This window comes from Solea solea, chromosome 10 (assembly GCF_958295425.1).
Source record: "Solea solea chromosome 10, fSolSol10.1, whole genome shotgun sequence".
NCBI classification, from domain to species: domain Eukaryota; kingdom Metazoa; phylum Chordata; class Actinopteri; order Pleuronectiformes; family Soleidae; genus Solea; species Solea solea.
In genome coordinates, this window is record NC_081143.1 from 2823341 (window position 1) to 2844562 (window position 21222).

General features: G+C 40.1%; 2 protein-coding genes across 2 annotated transcripts; both read right to left on the minus strand.

The window, feature by feature from the left end:
• Positions 1–1676: 1676 nt before the first annotated feature.
• Positions 1677–7365, minus strand: msmo1 (methylsterol monooxygenase 1). The gene is made up of 6 exons (XM_058639652.1): positions 7275–7365; positions 5866–6159; positions 5628–5776; positions 4647–4773; positions 4385–4539; positions 1677–2377 (listed from the first exon to the last, which is right to left on the minus strand). The coding sequence occupies exons 2-6, from the start codon at positions 6118–6120 to the stop codon at positions 2188–2190; spliced, it is 876 nt and encodes a 291-aa protein (XP_058495635.1). The 5' UTR covers positions 6121–6159; positions 7275–7365; the 3' UTR covers positions 1677–2187.
• A 1402-nt stretch (positions 7366–8767) lies between these two features.
• klhl2 (kelch-like family member 2) lies at positions 8768–20674 on the minus strand. Its single transcript, XM_058641634.1, has 15 exons — positions 20152–20674; positions 18376–18495; positions 18147–18253; positions 17855–17976; positions 16392–16554; positions 16111–16220; positions 14922–15038; positions 14635–14784; positions 14380–14497; positions 12972–13169; positions 12754–12855; positions 11993–12121; positions 11702–11842; positions 11480–11623; positions 8768–10487 (listed from the first exon to the last, which is right to left on the minus strand). Exons 1-15 carry the CDS (start codon positions 20217–20219, stop codon positions 10459–10461), a joined length of 1818 nt encoding a protein of 605 aa, XP_058497617.1. The 5' UTR covers positions 20220–20674; the 3' UTR covers positions 8768–10458.
• Between the last annotated feature and the right edge of the window lie 548 nt (positions 20675–21222).

Sequence of the window (21222 nt, forward strand, 5' to 3'; positions counted from 1 at the left end):
ATAACACAAGATGTAAGATATTATACGATACGATACAATGAGATAAGATATAAGATATAAGCTATAAGCTATAAGATACGATACAATAAGACACATTGTTCCATATGAAAGCAAACACTTTTATTTTGAAATGATGTGAACTATCATCAATAAAATCGTCAATGCAATATCATGATGCATGATCTTGATATCATTTTGAGTTTATATCACCCAACCTTACTTGGTTTTTCCCTCTCTATGGCACTTTTTTCACTTGACTGGCCCCTCATGTGGCCCTCAGGTCATTTGAGTTTCAGACCCCTGCTTTATGGGTGTTCGCTGTAAAATAGTAAATGAAAAAATACATGAAAAATAAACACACAACATAACCAAACATTCAAAAACAAAGTAAACACTGTTTTTTCACATTAACACGGTATATTGTCACTTTTATTTCACCTGTCATATTCATGAATCTCCTGTTTTTCTGACTCACATCAAAACTTGAAATTACAACAAATTCTTCCCCTGATTCTGTGTATTTTTCTTTTGTTGTTGATGCTTTTATTCTCCTGTTATCTGCACATATAGTTTCTCAACAGTTTATTGATTATTTGGAAAACAAATGATGGCAGTTAAGTCAATAAACTATATAAGTGTTCGTCCTGCAATAGCATATTTATCTATTTGTTTCTTAAGTTCTCTGTACACCAAAAATAAAGTTATAGCATTAGTGCGTACCAGACTTCCTGTTTGCAGTGGCTGCTGGTGTCTGGCTTGATGCTGCTGCTGCTTCTGTGTGAGCTGCATGTGAGTGTATAGGTGTGTCCACACAGTGCAGCAGCAGGAGGAGACAGAGGGAAACTACTCTCTGTGTCCATGTATGTGTGCTCATGAAGGATGGCTAAGCTTAGCCAAACTACCTGTTTGTCACAAATGAATAAAGCTTTGTCACATCTGAAGATATGATACAAAAACATCTTTTTGCCTTCTCTGTTGTTAAGTACATTGACTTTCTCTGTAAAGAAATGTACTATTAATAAATAATTACCATTGCATTCTTCATGTCTGATTACAGCTGTGTGTTTTTTCCACACCAGAAAATCCACTTTTAACTTACAGTATATAATAAAAGAGACGAACTACTGAAATGTTATTTGATTCGATTAATTAGAAATGCTCGATTTTTGTAAATTATTTGTTCCCATAATCAGATATTCGAAAGGATTTATTAGTAAATTCTTGTCTATATTTTTGCTTAATTTAGTAGCTAGTATTGATAATTGTTGTTGCATAGGGTGGGCATCATGGAATACAATGGTAAAGGACCAGAATGCACCTGGTCCTATGGCTCGTTACCACACGGAGAGTTGCAGACAGAATTTACCTCTATTATTTTCTTGCTTTTTGGATAATAAAACAAATCAATAATCAATAACCTGGACTGGAAATTTAGTTGCTTTTGCCTGGATGAGATGCAATAGTCGTCTTTTGGTTCATTTTAAATTTGACTTTTATTTAGATTTGTTGTTTTTTGACAGCTACTAACATCACTACTTTAAACACCATTACTGTCCAACACTTTTAAAATGATCCACATCCTAAACAATCCATACTTTGTGTGTTCAATTAAAACAGACACACTTCTTACATTAACTTACATTAACATTTAAATAAAACCACTCAACACCACCAAACACCTGTTCAAAATAGTTTATTTTCTAATATCACAAAAAAACAAAAAAATACAAGCTCAAGATTTTTCTTTTTGTAAAAATTAAAACAGCATTTTTCATTTGTGTTACAGTCGTAAAAAAAAAAAAAGAAAAGGCTTAAACATCTGGGGCAAATCCCTTTTCATCACTTGTTTCAGAAGTCAGCACTGAGTTCAGAAAACTTCCTCATGAAAAGAGTAAAAACTCAATTAAAGTCGAGAGGAAGCATTAAAGTGCTGAGAAATTCAGAGGTAAACAAGAAGCATTTCACATGTCAAAGCAACAAATCAATATGAGGATGTTGATGGTTTTTATTCAGCGAGCATTCAGCAACAATTCTCTTCGGTGCATAAAGACACAGAGGGTGGACTGGAGACAACAGGCAGTCTGATTCAGAATCAAATCAATTGAAACAACCTTCAGTGTGTGTTTAACGTAGTGAACTGAGACCAAAAACAGCAACTGTTTATGTGCTAAGTGTGTGAGCGGTGCTTTACTGCGCTTTCTTCTCCTCCTGTTTCAGCATGTGCTTGTTGTACTGGTTGTCCGTGTTCAGCACCTTGTCCCACCAGGTGAACGTCGACGCGTAGTTCCCAACGAAGTTCATGTGGTGGAAGTCGTGGAAACGAGCGCCAGCGTAGAACGGGATCAGGTGGAGGGGGTTCAGAGGAATGTCATACCCACTGACACAGGGAGACAAGAAGAGGGGAATAAAGGTAAGCTATGTTATAATGTTGCCACTCCCTCTCGTACCCTTAGATCACCCTCCTTCATCCACCTGACTGACGCCTCCTTCAGCTCGTCTCACCCATGATGTATGTATTATAAGAACTGGATAGAGCCCCTTTGGCTCCGGTCATTCCTATGGAGTTGTTCACCCACTGCGGCCCATAGAGCATGCTCAGTAGTGTTACTCCCATAATGCCTTTCGGCGTTGTGAACGAGCCGTCCATGGATTTATAAATGAATGTAAAAACCAACAATAGTTCAGTAAACTGAAAAGTGACGTAATGACGTAATTACAGGTTAAAATGATCAATTTAATGGTTCATTTAATTGACCGTGGCTACTAGTTTATATGTGTTGTTACAAGATTGTTACTAATTGTTACATCATGTTGTTTTCTTAGACGCTTTTTGCTTGATTTTCCATTCACTGATATACTGTGTGCTAATAATCAAAATGTTGCTGTCACAGAACTCAGGGATTTTATATATTATCGTCCTTTTATATTATAGTACTTTTATGATGATTAAAAAACAATTCCGTTGAATATTAATCATGAATATGATTTTGGTCTCTTTGCTATGCTTTATATTTTGGTTCAAATTTCGAACAGTTTTTTTAGGTGGTTTACAAATAAAGCTAACTTATCGTTATAAGTACAATTGATGGTAAATATAATAATAAATATATAATATTCAAATAAAGTCAGGCCAGAAAACCTGCAGACTCATGATCATATTATTAGGAACAATAACAACGTGTTAAAAGTAGTTTTATAACTCCAGATTCTTTCACTCTAATTTATCAGTAACTTTATGAACAGATAGTGACGATGTCAGTATGAATCCACACAGCAGCTCGTTCAATAATGAATTTGAAAATAAATCGAATAAATAACTAAAACCTGTTTTGTCGTAATATTAAAAAAAGAAAAAGAAAACCCATCATTGCTTTCATTTATTTACATTTCTCATAAAGTTTTCACATCGTACGGTTCTCTGACAGTGTGCTCGTACACAGCTGTGAAGTCACTGTGGGAAATAAGATTTTTCTGGGCTTTTTATGGCCTTAAGGAACATTTTACAAATTTGAAACTCCATGAATTAACAATATAGAATATAAAGATCTATACATGCCTATGTCCATGTCTCGAGGTGTCCTGTGGACACGTTTATACGCGTTCTCGTTTACTATTGTGCTCAATGGGAAAATTGCTTTTTGGGCCACATGAGTATTTTTTGTCCACATGACAAAATTGTCTTCAAGGCAGAGGGGGCGGTGCTCTATCCAGTTCTTATAATACATCCATGGTCTCACCACCAGCTCTGGAACTCATCTATTTAACCCTTAAAACACAGAGGAATTACGCTGCTTTTTTCCATTACTATATTAATATAGTAATAATATAGTAAGAATGTGCAATATAGATTATCTTTGATCCTTTTTTTCCAGCACAACGTATAGGCAATCTGAGGATTTTTTTTTTTTTCATTTGCACCAACTATATAAACACACCTGAACAAAAGTACTCAAAATCTTTAAAATCCTGTTTAATCTAATTTTAGTGTGTGTTTCTGTACTCATTATTCAATTTCACTTTATAGTACAATCTGATGGGAATATGTGGTGATCTCTGGCGCCCTCTAGTGGTGAAAACTAAACGTTAGTGATCACAGCTAACATCAGAAATGTGCAGGTTCAGTGTTTATTGTCAGCAGTGATGTGGGTGTGACAACTTTCCTTTGTGTTATTTTCAACACATATTTGAAGAGGCGGAACCTCATTTCTGAGAAACTGGTTAAGTTTAGGTCGGGCTAAGATTTGAATCATGGTCAGTCACTAACTGGTTAGGGTTAAGGTTAGGGATAATGCTTGACCATGTTTTGGCTGTCCAAATATAAATGACCTCAGAAGACTAGCTGTTAGTGTGGGTTAGTTGAGTGTGAACTGTAACTGTAGCCCACCTGTGGACGTCGATTGTCTCGAGCAGGCGGAAGCACACCCAGGCCCACAGGAAGAACACGTGGTTACAGAAGATCATGATGCCAATGAAGAAGCCCGCGCCCAGGATGAGGGTCTCAGCAGGATGGGCGTATTCTGCCTGCATTCCAAAAGGAGACTGAAGAACAGCGGAGACACTCGTTATGGTTTTGTTGCGACAACATAATCTGATAAGCAACTGTCCTGTTCACACATTAACCAGAAAAATGGATTGTTTTTACTCACTGTGAACTCATGGTGGACTTTGTGGATGTATTTGTAGATCCTGCGGTGATGCAGCAGGCGATGGAGGAAGTAGTGCCAGGTGTCCTCAACCACGGCACAACCAAAGCACTGAGTCAGGACATACGGCCTGGAAGTAAGAATAAGAATAAGAATAAGAATAAGAATAAGAATAAGACAGCACTGAGTCTAAAATAAACAATGCTACAAAGTCATTAGCTCAATTCAAAATGCATTTTTTCATCCCCTCCGAGGAGCATTTATTTAATTTTTTTAAATATTTGTTTATTTGTTTTCAGGTTGACATATTCAGACAAAGTTATCGAATGGTGGTTTCTTTAGGTTTAGAGTTAAGCATTAACTGGATATGGTTAAGGTTCGGGATAATTATTTGTTTTGGCTGTCCGAATGAATGGAAGTGTGTCCTTGAAACAATACCTGCACAAACCAGTGTGTGTGAGTGTATACCTGGTATTCCTTATGTTGTGAGGACCAAAATCCGTCCTCATAACGATTTTTGAATAAATTGCACTTATATTGACAGAAAATGCGATATCAGAGGGAATGGTCATTTTTACATAATTATTCTAATTTTTATTTGAAGCAAATATTTTAAATTATTACTATGTTTAAATGCTTTGTGCAGATCTGTGAGAAACAAAGACGTCAGGACAATATTTAATATAAAATGGTTAGTTGATATTTGTGCCTCCTGTGATTTGAAAATTGCAGTGGGCCTTATTGCGATAAAAAAAAATGTGATTATAGTTCAGCCCTACCCATATTTATGTTTGGCTGAGGTTAGGGTTAGGTTGAAGTTAGGGTCAGGATAAGGCCAGTAGTAATTATGGTTAAGGTTAAAGTAAATGAATGTAAGCCAATGCCATGTCCTCATGTCCATGTGTGTCTTCCCTGCAGTATATTAGTATTATGGTACTTTTGTGAATGACGTGTTGAGGTGTGTATTACTGCCGTCAAACTGACCAGCGAGGCATGGAGTCCCAGTCATACGGGATGTTGAAGAATTCAGTGAAGTAATAAGTTCCACAGATCAAAGGCAGCTGGATGAAGAAATGGTTGAAGAGCAGCATCTTGAAACATGTCCACTGTTTCTCCCACGTCTCCGGCTTGTCCTGCATGCACAGAGGGAAGACTTATAAATTAAAGCTCAAACCAAAAGACAAGATTTTTCTGAACCAGACAACAGAGAACATGCACAAACCGGCTGGATCTTGTATTTCTGCATAAAGGGCAGGAACTGGAAGAGGAAACCAGGCAAGCAGAACAGGAAATAGATGAACTCGTGGACGATGAGTGACCCCCAGGTTGCGATCTGAAACTTGGTGTAGTTGTCCAGCATGTAGCCCCACGCGTACTCCAGGGAAGGCTGCAGGGGGTTTTTGGGTAACACTGCATCGACGTACTCCACTGCGAGGTACGCAGAGCTCAAGATGTCTGCTGTGCCGTTCACCGTCATGATGGACAAAGCGAGGTGACTGCAGGTCCAGAGAGAAGACTGAGGAAAACAGGAACAGAGTTATTCAATATTTAAATCGACTTTAAGAGTAAGAATACTTAATGACACACAAAATTACTTTGAACAAATATTGATTTAACAGGATTTGTGGTTTGCCTGTGTCCACACTGCAGTGCACTGACCTGATTTCTGATAAAAGTAATGTATATACTAAACATTACATATACAACCTTTGTTGAAATGATCTCAAGTTTACATTACTTTTAAACAGCGTTGTAATGCAACAACGTACAAATACTTTGTTACTGTACTTAAGTACAGAATTCACTTGTCTGTATTTTACTTTGTTATTCATTTTTATAGCAACTTTTACATTTCCGCTAACAATCTTTGTTACTCGTTACTACCAAATAAAATCAGAAGAAGAAGAGTTGGAATTATGGTCTGTATTTATTTACACTACAGTTTACACCATTTCACACATCTTTCATACCCATTCACCCACTTTAACATGGAGTTATGTGTCTTGCTCAATGACACATATAGACTAGCAGAGCCAGGAATTGAACCCACAACCCTCCAGATGAAAGACAACTCGCCCTACCACTGAGCAACCTTCTCACTTTTTTAATACTTTTACTTCTAAAACTTAAGTACATTTTATTTCAGAAAATGACTTGCGATACTTAAATACAGTAAATGTTTTTAAGACTTTTACTGAAGTAATATTGAAATAAAAAAGTGACTTACCAAAGTCATTTTCTGGTCAAATACTTTAAGGTACTTCTAAGGTAAGACTACAAGATTCTACTTTTGAGCAGAATTGACGTGTCATAAAAATCTACCAAGCAAACATTAATAAACATCATTTAATCAGAAAAATGACATGTATAACTGCTAATTAAGGCATAAGGGACAACTACAGAGTGTTGTTAAACATTAATAATGTTAAAAAATACATCAATAAATAAAACATCTCACCCCCTGCTCTCTGTGTGTGTGTGTGTGTGTGTGTGTGAGAGAGAAAGAGAACCACGCGACACTAACATTAAAATAGCTCGTCAAACTAATGACAAATAAACGAACATTTAGCAGCGGAGTGTGTAAATGTCGCTACACAGTTAAAGTTCGGACTAAACCGCAGAGAGTCTCACCTTTTCCGCAGAACGTCCCGTCTACCTGAGCCACAGGCGGAAGACCGGCTAATGTACAGTGACACCGAGCCACGTGATTGGCTCCGAGGAGAAGGAGACTGACGTCAGTGGGCTGAGCGGCCGCTCTGATTGGTCCGCGTGATGGAGTGATGATAGTGAGACTGGAGAACTCTATAGCAACAGCCAATCAGGGGCCGCGTGTGCTTTCATAACATTCGCGGCGTTAAGTGGAGTGTTTGAGGCAGGAGATGGTGTGGTTACGCTTTACGTGTGTGTGTGTGTGTGTGTGTGTGTGTGTGTGTGTGTGTGTGTGTGTCCTTCGTCTCATAATCACACTATAAAACATCGATTACTATGTCCACTCACTCACGACCCTGAAGAGGCATTAACAAGTAAACCGTTTATAACAAATGACCCCATTTTATTTTATTTTTTACAGTAATCTAATCTAGATGTAACAAAAGCATGAAATAGTCTTTCAGCGTCCTTTAAGGACACAATGTTCCTAATTTTCAGAATGTTCCGCAGGTGGAAGAAGGCTGTTTTATGTGGGTATCAAATGACATTTCCTGGTCAAAAATAACTCCAAGGTTCCTCACAGACAAAGTTGTTGTCTGAGGTGTTTAGGACTGAGTATAATGACCTCAGTTTTTTTTGACTGATACATTAAGTGTTTACATATCAACACTTTCATTTGACTTTAATTAAAAACGATTCATGTGAGATGTGTGTCCCCTTTGTAACTTCTACTCTGAGTACATTTTAAACAAGCTACTTTTTTTACTTTAACTTGAGTACATTTTAAAACCAGTACTTTTACTTGTACGTAAATAAAATGTTATCAAAGTAGTGGTACTTTTACTTGAGTAGAATATCTGCATTGCATGGGGATTACAGGTGCAGTTTTATAATTTGCTATAATCTGGCATGTGCATGGTTTACACTCACTAGGAAAACACAACATTAACATAAAACCAAACATTTTTGACCGTAGGCCAAAAGTCGAAATCCAGAGTACAGACACCTTAAATACCACAAGTAAAACAAGGCAATCAGAGAAGGCAGACTTCACCCCATTCACACAACAAGCCTATGGCGCCCTCTGTTGGTCATGTTGGCAAGTGCAAGCAAGTGCAGAAGCACAGACAGACAGACACACAGTGCCACAGACAGACACACAGACACACAGAGCCACAGACAGACACACACACAGAGCCACAGACAGACACACACACAGAGCCTCAGACAGACACACACACAGCGCCACAGACAGACACACACACAGAGCCACAGACAGACACACACACAGGGTCACAGACAGACAGACACACAGAGCCACAGACAGACACACACACAGAGCCACCAAAAACAATACTTCACTCCCATTCCATGGGGTGAAGTAATTATTAAAGTATCACACACAGATTTCATTTCAATGTTTTACTGATTTGGCAAAGTTTTAAAAACAGATTATATCATTTCACAGCTTTAAATACAAGAAGCATATTTATTAATGATAATATAAAACAAGTAATGAAACATTTTCAAAGTCATTAGCCTACGTGACATTCCTCAATACACTGACAAGAAACAGCAAAAACAGTTACTATTGTAGCAATTTTCAATATAACCGGAGACAGAAGAGAGAGAGACAGAGAGAGACAGGGAGAGAGAGAGAAAGAAATGAAGAGTAGGTTTGGTCACTTTCCAGAGAGAGAGAGAGAGAGAGAGAGAGAGAGAGAGAGAGAGAGAGAACAGATTATTAGAGTAATAAAGAGAGACAGAAAAAGAAAAGAATACATTAAAAATTGGCACATTCATAGTACGTCAGGGTGTGCAGTAGTTAATAGGGTTGCTACACCAAAAGAGAAGAGGGCACTGTTTAAGAATAAGAGGTTAGAGACAGGGACCATGCAGTGAGTTCAGGCTGTTGTTGTCACGACGACGGCTTCCAGGTGACGCCAAAGAACTGATACATCCAACTGTTTGACTCTTCAACAGCTTTGCCCTTTGTAACTGTGTTTGGTAAAAACTAAACAAGGCTTCTCCTTTGCCAGAAGAGTTAGAATTCCAATGAACGTCCTTCTTTGTTTAAAAGAAAGAGAGAGAAAAAAAAAGAGAGTACATTTTCTGCATCTGCTTCTAACGTAGCTGTTCTGAATTCATGCGGACTAAAGCGACCCAAACTCCCCACTTCTCTAACGTCACTTCTCAAAACGTTTTTTCAGCTGTGCTCTGTCCAGTAACAGTACTCAAGGCATAACAAAGGAGAAGAAGAGGAGAAGAAGAGAAGGAGGAGGAGGAGGAGGAGGGTGTAACTTTGACATTCAGGCACTCTTGAACAGCAACACTGCAAAACTGTAAAGATCAAGAAGTCAGACAGAGTGCGCTCATGCGGCGTCGGACCAGGCGTCACCACACAGATGCACACAAACATACATGCTCACATGTTCACGTGTGCAAGCAGTGGAGCACCTTTAAAAGGCAAGCACACGCACGCACACACACACACACACACACACACACACACACACACACACACACACACACACACACACACACACACACACACACACACACACACACACACACACACACACACACACACACACACACACACACACACACACACACACACTCAAAAACACACACTTCTAAAGAAGAATAAAAACAAAGGAGAAACAAAGATTTTCAGTCCAGTTGAGAATGGTCATTTTTCTGCCTTCCTCTCCCATGGATTAGATCAGTGGTCTTTCTCAGAGCTGTGTCTTGTTAACATATAGTCATGTTAAAGTAACCTTTTGCAGTTACAGTAGCTTCATTTCAGTAGCATTTCAATGGCACTGCATTGATACAGTGGTGCTTCAAACTGGTTTGTCCAGCCGCGGCCGCAGTCCTTCCAGCGGGGGATTTAAACCACAGGTTCCATCTCTCCCCGCTCGTTACAGCTCCCCCCGTTCAGGCAAGTGCAAAAATCATCATCATCATCATCATCATCATCATCATCATCATCAGCATCAGCATCTTCAACAACAACAATCTTGTCCTTGTTTCCTTCACCTGTGTAAGTGCCTGTGCTAGTGCTGCCCAAACATCCACGCACTGGCATCATAAACAGATCCAAGATCAGTATTCAGCAGGAGAATACGTTCTGCTCCAAATCAGTGGCAGGTGTTAAGAGCGGTCATAAGGGCTTGTCAATCACAGTCACGCCTGTAAGTGGACAAAAGAGATCAGAAAGATGCATCAGTATTGACACAAATCATGTTTTTACAAAGCACATATTGAAACATAAAAAGCAAATCAAAGCACAAAATGGTGCAACAACAAAAGTTTGGCACATGGTTTTCTTTTCTTCTCTTTCTACATTCAGTATAATAATCATTTTTCTCTATTTGACTGCTCTAAATCAACCATTCTTTGTTTCTACAGCATGTCATACACATACATTTAAACACACACACATTTAAACCTGCATACAACCTAGTCATACATTCAATTAATGCAAACAAAAATGACAAAGAAGGAAAAACATTTAGTTTCAGGTGAACATCATCAACAACAAAAGCACGTATATTTATGTTCAAAAGTCAGATGCTGTTTTCAACCACGCTATACTGACCATGCAGGATAATTATTTTATGTTTGCAGTTTTAAAATAACAAATCTTTCAGGAAAAAAAACATCTTATACAGGTTAAAGTGTTAAATAAGTGTTAAAGTTCTATTCATTTAAAAAGTTCAGTCACACAGTTTGGTGATACATCATTGTCCTTCCTCTTCCAATACCATAATCAATACGCCAGGGCAAATATCCATATTTTAATTAACAATTGAAGGTGCTCTGACGTTAACAGTCCAGTTTCACTCGCTGAGAGTCACCACCTGCCCCTGCGCTGCTCAAATGAATGAGGGGAACGATGGTAGAAGTTACCTGGGGTTCCCACCATGTACAATACATGTGAATGAATAGAGAGCACAGTCTGTGTTTGCTCACACTAATCACTATCACCATCAAACATTTTCAGAGTTGGGTAAATGACTATTTGCAATCCTGCGTCGTGAATGAAAAATACCAAACATTTTTAAGTTAAACCAGCGGAGCTTGGTGGAACTTAACCACAGCAGTTTACAATCACACACACAGCCCCCGCCGCTGTGTCAGTGTGTGTCAGTGTGTGTCAGTGTGTGTCAGTGTGTTCACACCTGCATAACTGCGACCCGTGCTCATGCAGGTGGGCAGCAGCGTCCACTTGTCCGAGTTGGGATTGTAGAACTCCACCGAAGCCAAGTTACAGCTGCCGTCGTCGCCTCCCACCACGTACAGCAGGTTGTTTACGGCGCACACACCTGGAAACACACGTAGTGAAGACTCATGGAGCGACACGGCAGGACTTCTGCACGACTGCTGCATGCTGCATGACTCACCTGCGTTGCGTCGACACATGTTCATGTCAGCTACTTGTCGCCAGCTGTTTGAGGCCGGATCATAAACTTCACAGCTCTTCCTCACTAAGGGACCGTCATGCCCCCCCACAGCATAGAGTAAACCTTTTAACACACCTACACCTGGAAACACAAGTTAATCATAGTTTAAGTCATTTGGCACAGTATGAATCTTCATGTGTCTCAGTCATTTTTAGATTGTTATTTTGGTGAGACCACACACACACACACACACACACACACACACACACACACACACACACATACACACACCTGCTCCACTGCGTCTTGTGCCCATCTCAGCGATGTAGTTCCACGTGTTGTTTTTCGGGTTGTAAGCTTCCACTGTACTCAGACATTGTCTGGTGGCTCCATCATAACCTCCTATTGCATACAGGATCCCTGAACAACACACATGTCATCAATGACTTTGACTCACTGGACAAAATATAAGAAATTATTATATTATTATTATTATTATAGGACTATGGAGGGCGTATGAATTGTCGATCCTGCAGTATTTCAATATTTTTGTTTAATTTCTCGTCGTCTTCTTCCGTTTTTTTGCATTCTGTGATTAAAAAAACACACCTGCAAACTTCTGATTTAAACAAAGAAAAAAGTTAAAGGAATACAGTGGGTGGCTTGATTAAGTATCTTTCAAATCTGTCCAGTTAAAAACACTCATCATTTTTAGGTTTTTGAGGAAACTACAGCTGCCAATGTATATTAGATTTCAAATTACAAAGAAAAAGAATCCCAGACTCATCTCTACTAACAGTAACAGCAGCATTTGTTGGATGAATACACAGAATGAACGACACAAACAGTCATACCAATGTACAATATTAGATTTAGCGGAATAAAAATATACCATTGTACCAAAAGCATCAACTCCCGTCTCTACATTTATTTCCATTTATGGTTTCAACACCTCTGTCTCAAGACTAAAATAATTTAGTCTTTATTTTTAACCATCTTTTCTATCTTTATCTTGCTGCTGACTGTAAAACCAAACTGGGAACTGTACTCACCATTTACGACACCCACTCCCACACTGCTGCGCCGGGTACTCATGGGTAACACATGAAACCATTCGTCTGTTTTCGCGTTATACGCCTCAACTGTTGATAAACCTGCAACAAAAAAAACACACAGAAAATGTGTTGGAAAAAACAACATAAGCAATCACATATTTTCTGCTTTGTAAAGACGCCTCTGAAGCCAAAGCCGCACACGAGCACAAATGCACCTGTGCTGCCATCGAAGCCTCCCACGGCGTACAGGAGTCCATTGAGCACGGCGGCGCCGAGCGTGGACCGCCGGTCCTGCATGCTGCTCACACTGGTCCAGCGGTCCATCATCGGGTCGTAGCAGTCCACTGTCCTTACGCGCAGAGAACCGTTGAAGCCGCCCACCGCGTACACGCAGCCACTCACGTACACCACGCCTGCAGACACAAACAGGAAACAGCCACAGGCCTCAATGTGAAGATGGTGGGATCAATGTCACCTGGTTGTGTCCTAAAAAGACATCACTATCTTCCCCACTGACAAGGTTTAATAATGAGGTTATTCTTTGCATCCTTCTGTATCTCACACTGTGTTGTGCTCTGCTGGCAAACGTCTACAAACATATGCGGAAACAACATTCTGACTCTTGACCTTATTCTGAATAAAACAATTCCAATAGTGGTGTTTTTACACAGAACCTCACATTCATATTCTCTTCTAAATGTTACACAGCAAAGGTCGATTTTAATATCATTCAGATGTATAAATCTAAGTTATATGACCGTCTTGATCCCAGTAACAGAAATGTGAATTTTAAAAAATCTGTGTGACGCTGGTAAACACAGGGATATTGTTGTTCGTGTAACACAAACTCTAACACATTTCCCACCATCTCATACTGCTATACTATGTAGCTTTCCAATATAAACAATGTTACAATTAATCTATTGTTGAATGAGTTCACACAATGTCACTTAAGCCTATCAGCTCCACACAAATCTCTCTGTGTTTCCCAGTATCACAGGGTTTGGATTTCTTTTTGCCTAGCATCATTTCTGCACTGCACAGGGGAAGTGATTTGTTTATTTAGTACAGACAGACAGGCAGACAGACAGACAGAAAGACAGACAGAGACAACAGCAACATTGCGTACAGTGAGCAGCGACTAACAGGTTGGAATATGACTGAAAACACAAAGAAGTGACCACAAAGTTTCACTAGTGAATTTTACTGCTCAAAAATGTTAAAGAATGGAAGAAAAAAAACTCCCACCTGCCCCTGCACTGACTGCATATACACGAACAATCCCTGAGGGTAATAGAATTACTTGACTGAGCCAGTTTTCAGATGCAGCATACAAATAATGTTACATCCACCAAACAGAGGTAAAATAATAATATCAACAGCAACATAAACCACTGCAGCTTTGATCGTTATTTCCCTGAAACCTGTTCATGTTAACATAGGTATTAACGCTTTATTATATTTAAAAACATTTTCTTTAATGGTAACGATCTGGTTACACACCTGGAATTATATGATTTATTAGCTATGATGATAACAAAGTGTCTTGTTTGTGTAGTTGAGGGTTTATTCCCAATCTACTGTATGTGATTATGGGATTATGTTTTTTTTTATGGCTCCTACCTGCTCTGCACCTCCTGGTGGGGAGTTCAGCCACCTGGTACCATCGCTGCTCCTCAAAATCGTAACATTCAACGCTGCGGATGGCCTTGGGAGCCTGGCCTCCGACCACCACCATCACCTGAACACCAACACAAACAGCAGCGGCACTGCATGACAAGCTGAGGATATATTATAATATTATATGTAATGTAAAAATATTACATATTATAATGTAATATTTGATTTGACCTTGTGAGTAAGTGACTGTGTTCATACCTTAGGACAGCAGGCTGGCGTCCTCATGCGTGTGCGTGCAGTCTTCATCAGAGCTCTCTGGTCAGCGGGCAGCAGGTGGTACTTCATGGCTTCAATCAGGTAGTCTTTACACGCACTGCTATTCTTAATCAGAGACTCCTCCTCCACCCGCTGTGAGAGAGGAACCAATCAGGTGGCAGGATTTACAGCGACACAGTATAATCTGACGAGGCAGCTTTTGTACTGAACAGTTGATTTGAGTAAAACCAGGAGTTGCATCAGAGTCATGCAGACGCAGCCGCTCATACCTGCACCAGATACTCTCTGGAGAGGAGAGGCAGGCGGACGTGCTCCATCAGGTGAGCCAAGTGTTCCTGACGCACATCTTTATCATGGTTGACCCAAGCGATGACTGCTTCAAAAACCTGCACAAGAGTCAACAACCAAACACAAGCACACTGTCTGCATTAGTGACCTTGTTAAGTAAGCGCTGAGCTCTTTTTCTTTCACCACAAACACATTTATGTTTTTATTCCCCTTTCTTTACTTCTTTTTTTGTGCACATGTGGCTGCTGGTGTGTTTTATTCTGTTTCATACAAGTTAAAAATCAACTGTAGTGACTTCAAAGAACAAAGGAGGCACTGAGTGGCTGAAGTTGGGCCTGATTGTGTACCGCTCTAAACAAAGATAATTAAAAAACTGAGACTTCAAAACAAGTGGAACCGAGTCGTAATAGTGTGCATAAACTCTAGAGCTGAAACAATGAATCGATGAATCGATTATTAAATTAATCGACAACGATTTTGATCATTTTGGTTTGTGGACAAAACAAGACATTTGAGAACATCATCATTTCAAGGTTTGACGAACACAATCAACATGTTTTAAAGTTTTCTTATATTTTATGGGCCAAACGATTCATTGATTAATCGAGAAAATAATCGACAGATTAATCAATTCTGAAAATAATCCTTGCAGCTCTAATAAACTCATAATTAAAATAATCAAAGTAATCAAAGACCCAGCTCACCGCCACGGCTCCTTCTCTTAACATGCCAGGTAAGCAGGTGATTTCCTTAGTTTAATATCCCCACTCATACACCTGTAACTCGCTATCCCGCTTATCCAATGTGATCCCAAACTAATTTAAACACTAAAACAAACAATTCCAAAATAACAATCAATACACACTTAATATAATGGAAAAAAACACTATTAATGCAATTAATTCATGGCCCCTACATCAATAAACACGTTTAAAAACCTTTCCCTCTTCAGGACCTTTTTCTGGCATAAACGCTGACCTTATCAGGACCAGTAGTAGCCAAAATCTTGGTCCTAATGAGGAAGAGCCTCATTTCTGAGGAGCTGGTTAAGTTAAAAGCTCACATTTGACTTGTGGTTCTGGTTTTAAGGTCAGAGATAAGGCTAAAAAGAATAAAAATATTATTTAATAATATAAATATCTGTGTGTGTGTGTGTGTGTGTGTGTGTACCTTCTCTTCTGTGGGAATGGTGAGCTTGTCACTCGCGATGAGGCTGGACACTTGATCCATGCCTAAATTCAGAAACTCTTCACTCCCAACCACTTCAGTGAAATGTTGTTCTGCCACCAAAAAAACACAAAAACAAAATGAAGACACCAGACGAACACTTTTTCTCGCTCTAAATTTCCACATTTGCCCTAATTATAGCTGTTCTCATTCTGTCCCACCTCCTCTGGTTTAAGTAGAGCGATGCTTAGAGCAGGTGCTTTCTCCCGCACACCGACACAAACCTGCGTAGCTGTTGGCCTGCGTGAGAAGCTGAGAGCAGGCGTGCAGGTCAGCGAAGGCTCGTATTCCCAGACAGTTGGACGGATGAAGCTGAGAGCTCAGAAACTCACAACACGCCTTTTTCACCTCATTCAGCTGCAACAGGCCCGCAGCAGGTAGTAACGCCTGCCACACACACACACACACAGGTGTTAACTATATGGAGTGCAGATTAATTCCAAGCCTTTTAGTTTTGTTTTTAATCTGTTTCAGCTTCACTTCACTGGCTTCTGGTTAATTTTAGAATTAGAATTTTCTGATTTTAATGAACAAGGAGCATGAGGTCCTCAGCCAGGGACCGACAGGACGTCCCACAGGGGGGACAGGGCTTTCTCAGACGAGATCAGACTGGCTAACTCCTTATCCTCTTTTAAATACATTTCTAATAAACAGCAATTGGTTGTGATGAACTGAAATGATTTGCAGAGAGAATAAAATGTACCATTTTCAAGTTGAAACAGGTCGCTGGGGCAGGATAGACCATGCTTATGCAAACTAACAGGTTTAATACAAAAGGAGAGAATATCTGTGTGACTGTGGACTTCTTTTTTTTATGCCTGTGTTAAGAAGAGCTGCCTGGAAAATCCCATAACTGACAAGCTTCAGGTCAAGTGGGTTTTTAGCATCCTTAACCCTCTATTTGTGATGTAAAATATTAATTTTGGGTCATTAATGTGACAGGGACATTATGTAACCATATTAATCCAAACGTGGAGTGGCATACAGTATAGTTGCTATATTTAGCACCTTTCATTACAACTCATTTAGGAATGAAAGGTGACGTTGGTAGGATAGTTTGGGGCGTCACTGATAAGTAATGCCACAATAACCTTTTAGCACAATGACAACTGAATCTCTGCATCTCCTTTAGACTGGGTTTACAGTTCAGAAGGAGAGCGCTCCCTGGCTGTTCTCCTAAAGTGCCGTGCATGTGCATACAGGTACCATCAGTGGAAAACGAACCCTATGCTGCTGTAAATACAACCAAAAACAAAAGTCTCTCTTTGTAATGTGATGTTTGTTTGTAATCTGCTGGATTTGTCCTGGGGGAGACATCCCTCCTCTGGTTTCTCCCATTTTTCCCCTGTACAAGGGTTTTTCCTCACTCCATGTGAGGGTCTAAGGACAGAGGCTGTCACTTGCTGTACAGACTGTAAAGCCCTTTGGGGCAATTGTGTTTGTGATGTTGAGCTATATAAATAACATTGACCTGACTTGACATTAAATACAATGAAAGACTTCAGAAATGGGAGCGGTTGCCTCGGGTCACAACATCTACATTTTTAACTGGCATACAACATACATTTTAAGCATCTATGTTTCTAACTGTCCTGCCTACAGTACCTTCATTATACTATTCCCATATTTATGTTAAAAACACATTTGGCCGAGTGTCCACTGAGAGACTGTAGCTGTGAGTGCTTACCTGCACGTTGTCCTCTGTGACCTGTATCTCTGCTGTGTAGATGTAGTCGACCAGCAGGCCCAGAGTCCAACCATCCATCTCCTTTATCCTCACTCGCTTGGCCCTACTCTCCGCCATCTCCCCTGTCAGTGCACACAAACATGAGCCTTCAAACACCACAGAGACAAACACTGTGTCGTGGTCAGTGGAGATAAAAGGAAGTAAACAAAAAAAATAGACATCACTAATAATAATATTAATAATAAACAAATCCATATGTCATTATTCAGCAGGGATGGAAGACCTCACTGACCTGTGAACATGGCGTGGAAGTAAGGGCTCCCAGCAGCCAGAACCACTCTGTGAGCAGCAATCTCTACATCCTCTGCCACGATGGTCACATCACACAACAGATTCTGGCTGCACTCACATGTCGGACATGGAGACAAAGAGAGAGAGAAACATGTTCATTTAAAGACAAGACAATGGAACATCCCCAGGGTTTGAGATGACAAAGGAGCGATGACAGCGTATTGTCTCACCTGCGCAGCTCGTTCATGACTTTGAACGCCTTCCTCATGTGTCGATGGTTGAAAGTGATGGGACCTTGCCTTTCCACGCCATCTTCTTTGTCCAGACTGTGTGGACAAAGTCTAGTGCACCTGCGAGGGACAGCAGAGACAGAAACACACACATGACATGAACATTAGTATGAAGAGCGCACGTCACCACCACTGTTACTGTTGAGGGGGAAAAAACTGCCATCAATGTCTCTAAATTTGATTTACACTCACTTTAATCACCAGCGTGACCTGGTTTATGTGGAGGAGCACCTGCAGTTCAATATCCATTGCAACAGTGGTTAAAGGGCTCCTCCCCCCAAATGACATTAAAAAAACATGCAATCAGAGACCAATTTATTGATCGTCCATCAGGTAAAGCAGGCAACTGCCATGGTAACCCAGAGCCCCAGGTTCATTGTGTCAACTGGTTCTGGCCATTTGATTAATTTGTAAATATCTCAGGGATCTAAAATACGACATCAGCTAAATCAGCCCAGTCTTATAAAATAACTGTCTGGAGGATCCTTGTTCCTACATCTCATCTAAAACTTCATTTTTGTGCCGTTTGCTTCCTAAAATTGTTGAATATTCAATCCACTGACAAATTGTTGCAGCTCTGCATTACCTCAGTTTGGTGTCACTAAGGTTTAATCTTTAACCTTTTAAAATAACCTGCACCACCTGCAGGACACTCTGGCCTTGGCGCTGCTTCCCATAGATTTTGGTCTGTAAGGACACAGTTTGCAAAAAGTCCTGATCCTCACAACTGCCACAGCTGTGGATCAAGGGTTTTAAATGTAAAACTTACATTTCTGTCTCTGCCTTCAGTGTCTTTTACACTCATTCAGACTTTGTGCAATGATCATGATTATTATCCAATAATGTTATATGTAATAATAAAGATTGTTTTGTGTATGAATGTCTAATATGAAACCAGGTGTTAAATAAACTTGTAGTGATTATTAGTATAACAAGGAAGACTCTTAACATTTCACCATAACCTTTACATCTGGGACTGTTGATCAGAATAATTGAGATAAAGTAAGATGTAAACGTGGACATTGGAGTTGACAGTTTTTGTAGTTTTTCATGGATTTGATATAATACTGAGATCTTGAGTGTATTGTCAGCTGTGTCACTGTGGTTCTCTGTGCTGACTGAATGGAGGTTCTGGTTCTGTTCTATAATGATCCTGTGCAGCACTTTTGTCACTTTGTTCTGAAAACTGTTAGACAAATGGCATCACGTGTGTCTGTGAGCAGCACAACTCAAAAAGTAAAGGAATAAAGGTTTGGATTGGTGGAAGAATTGATTAGATTTCAGTTCTTATAATCATTCTTTAAAAAACAACTGTGTATTGACACAGAGAAATTGAATATCATGTATTATTATTATTATTATTACAACAATAACACATAGTTTTCGTATTACTAGTACATGCACTTATTTCCACCACTTTATGAAACTAAACATTCATGACATTATACTGTTCACTGCTGCTCATAACAGAATCATGTGCCTCACACACACACACACACACACACACAAGGATTCATAGCTAACATGCATCAAACAGCCTGCTGCTGCTGCTGCTGCTGCACCGACAGGCTCTGTGTCAGTCCCCGGTCTCCAGTCCTCCACCCCCGGCCACCGAGCAGCAGCCACACCGGCTGTCCCCCTCTGTCAATGCGGCACCATCAGTCAGGCAGCAAGTGGACAGAGTCAACACACACACAAACATGAACGTGCACTTACAGCGGGTGACTGTCCATGATGGTGGTGTTGTTCAGAGGCTGCACACTTGGCCCAGCAGCATGCACCATTCCATATCCACAGTAGAGGCTTCTTCTCCGGGTCCAAAACTCAGGCGAGCATCAGTCCACAGGCGGCGGAGAGGGGAGCTGACGGAAGCCCACACACACATACAGACACTACACACAGCAACAGTGTGTGTCATCAACACATTCACAGACTCCACTGACTGACTGACTGACTGCGGTGACTGTGTGTGTGTGTGTGTGTGTGTGTCCGGCTGCTGCTGCTGCACCCAGCCGACTGCTGCTTCTGTCAGCCGCGCAGGACCTGAACCGACCGCTGAGTCAAAGCAGGTTTATTCAGATTTTATGTCTGCTCTACTTTTCCCCCCACAACATCTCCACCTACTCCTCCTCTGTTCTCCCGTGTGTGTGTGTGTGTGTGTGTGAGTGTGAAGGCTGACGAACAAGACTACCTGTTATTTTTCCAATCGCTGATTAAACAGCACAAACAAGGACATGACTGCAAAGACGGTCCTGGGAGCAGACAAGACGTCCCACAAGAACACACTGGCTCCCTCTAGCTGTGGAAGACTGAACAATAATAATAATAATAACAATAATAATAATAGAGTGTTCATTCCAGCTTTCTAAGACAAATTATATCTCCTTTTCCATTGATGTGTATAGGCTATCAACAATACAATTCCTAGATCTACTACATTATTACTATATCTATCTATAATTACAGTTTGATATATCTACAATTTTATTTCTGACTAATAATTCATAATTTCAGGGGAATTGGAGACATCTTGATGTGATATTATGACTTACTATATCTTTAATGCGCCGACTCAGACATCATCAAAAACAACAACAATAAATATAATAATAATCTGATTTTTGTTATGTCAAGAACACCGCTCTGCAGAAGTCTGTTAGGATTGTGTTTGGCTGTACTGTCACAGTGTGGACAGGCGTTAGGTGTGAAGCTGGAGGAACAAGTCTGTTATGGTGTGAAGACACTGAATGTATTTGAGACGGCACGCTGTCAGATGCATTGCTTTGC

Coding starts and splice junctions, on each gene's coding strand:
- klhl2 (XM_058641634.1), bottom strand. CDS start 20,219: ATGGTGCATGCTGCTGGGCCAAGTGTGCAGCCTCTGAACAACACCACC. Junction 18,254..18,375: donor GTCATGAACGAGCTGCGCAG/GTGAGACAATAC, acceptor ATGTGAGTGCAG/CCAGAATCTGTTGTGTGATG. Junction 14,498..14,634: donor CGCCAGCCTGCTGTCCTAAG/GTATGAACACAG, acceptor GTTGGTGTTCAG/GTGATGGTGGTGGTCGGAGG.
- msmo1 (XM_058639652.1), bottom strand. CDS start 6,120: ATGACGGTGAACGGCACAGCAGACATCTTGAGCTCTGCGTACCTCGCA. Junction 4,774..5,627: donor TGGGACTCCATGCCTCGCTG/GTCAGTTTGACG, acceptor TCTTACTTCCAG/GCCGTATGTCCTGACTCAGT. Junction 4,540..4,646: donor AAGTCCACCATGAGTTCACA/GTGAGTAAAAAC, acceptor GCTGTTCTTCAG/TCTCCTTTTGGAATGCAGGC.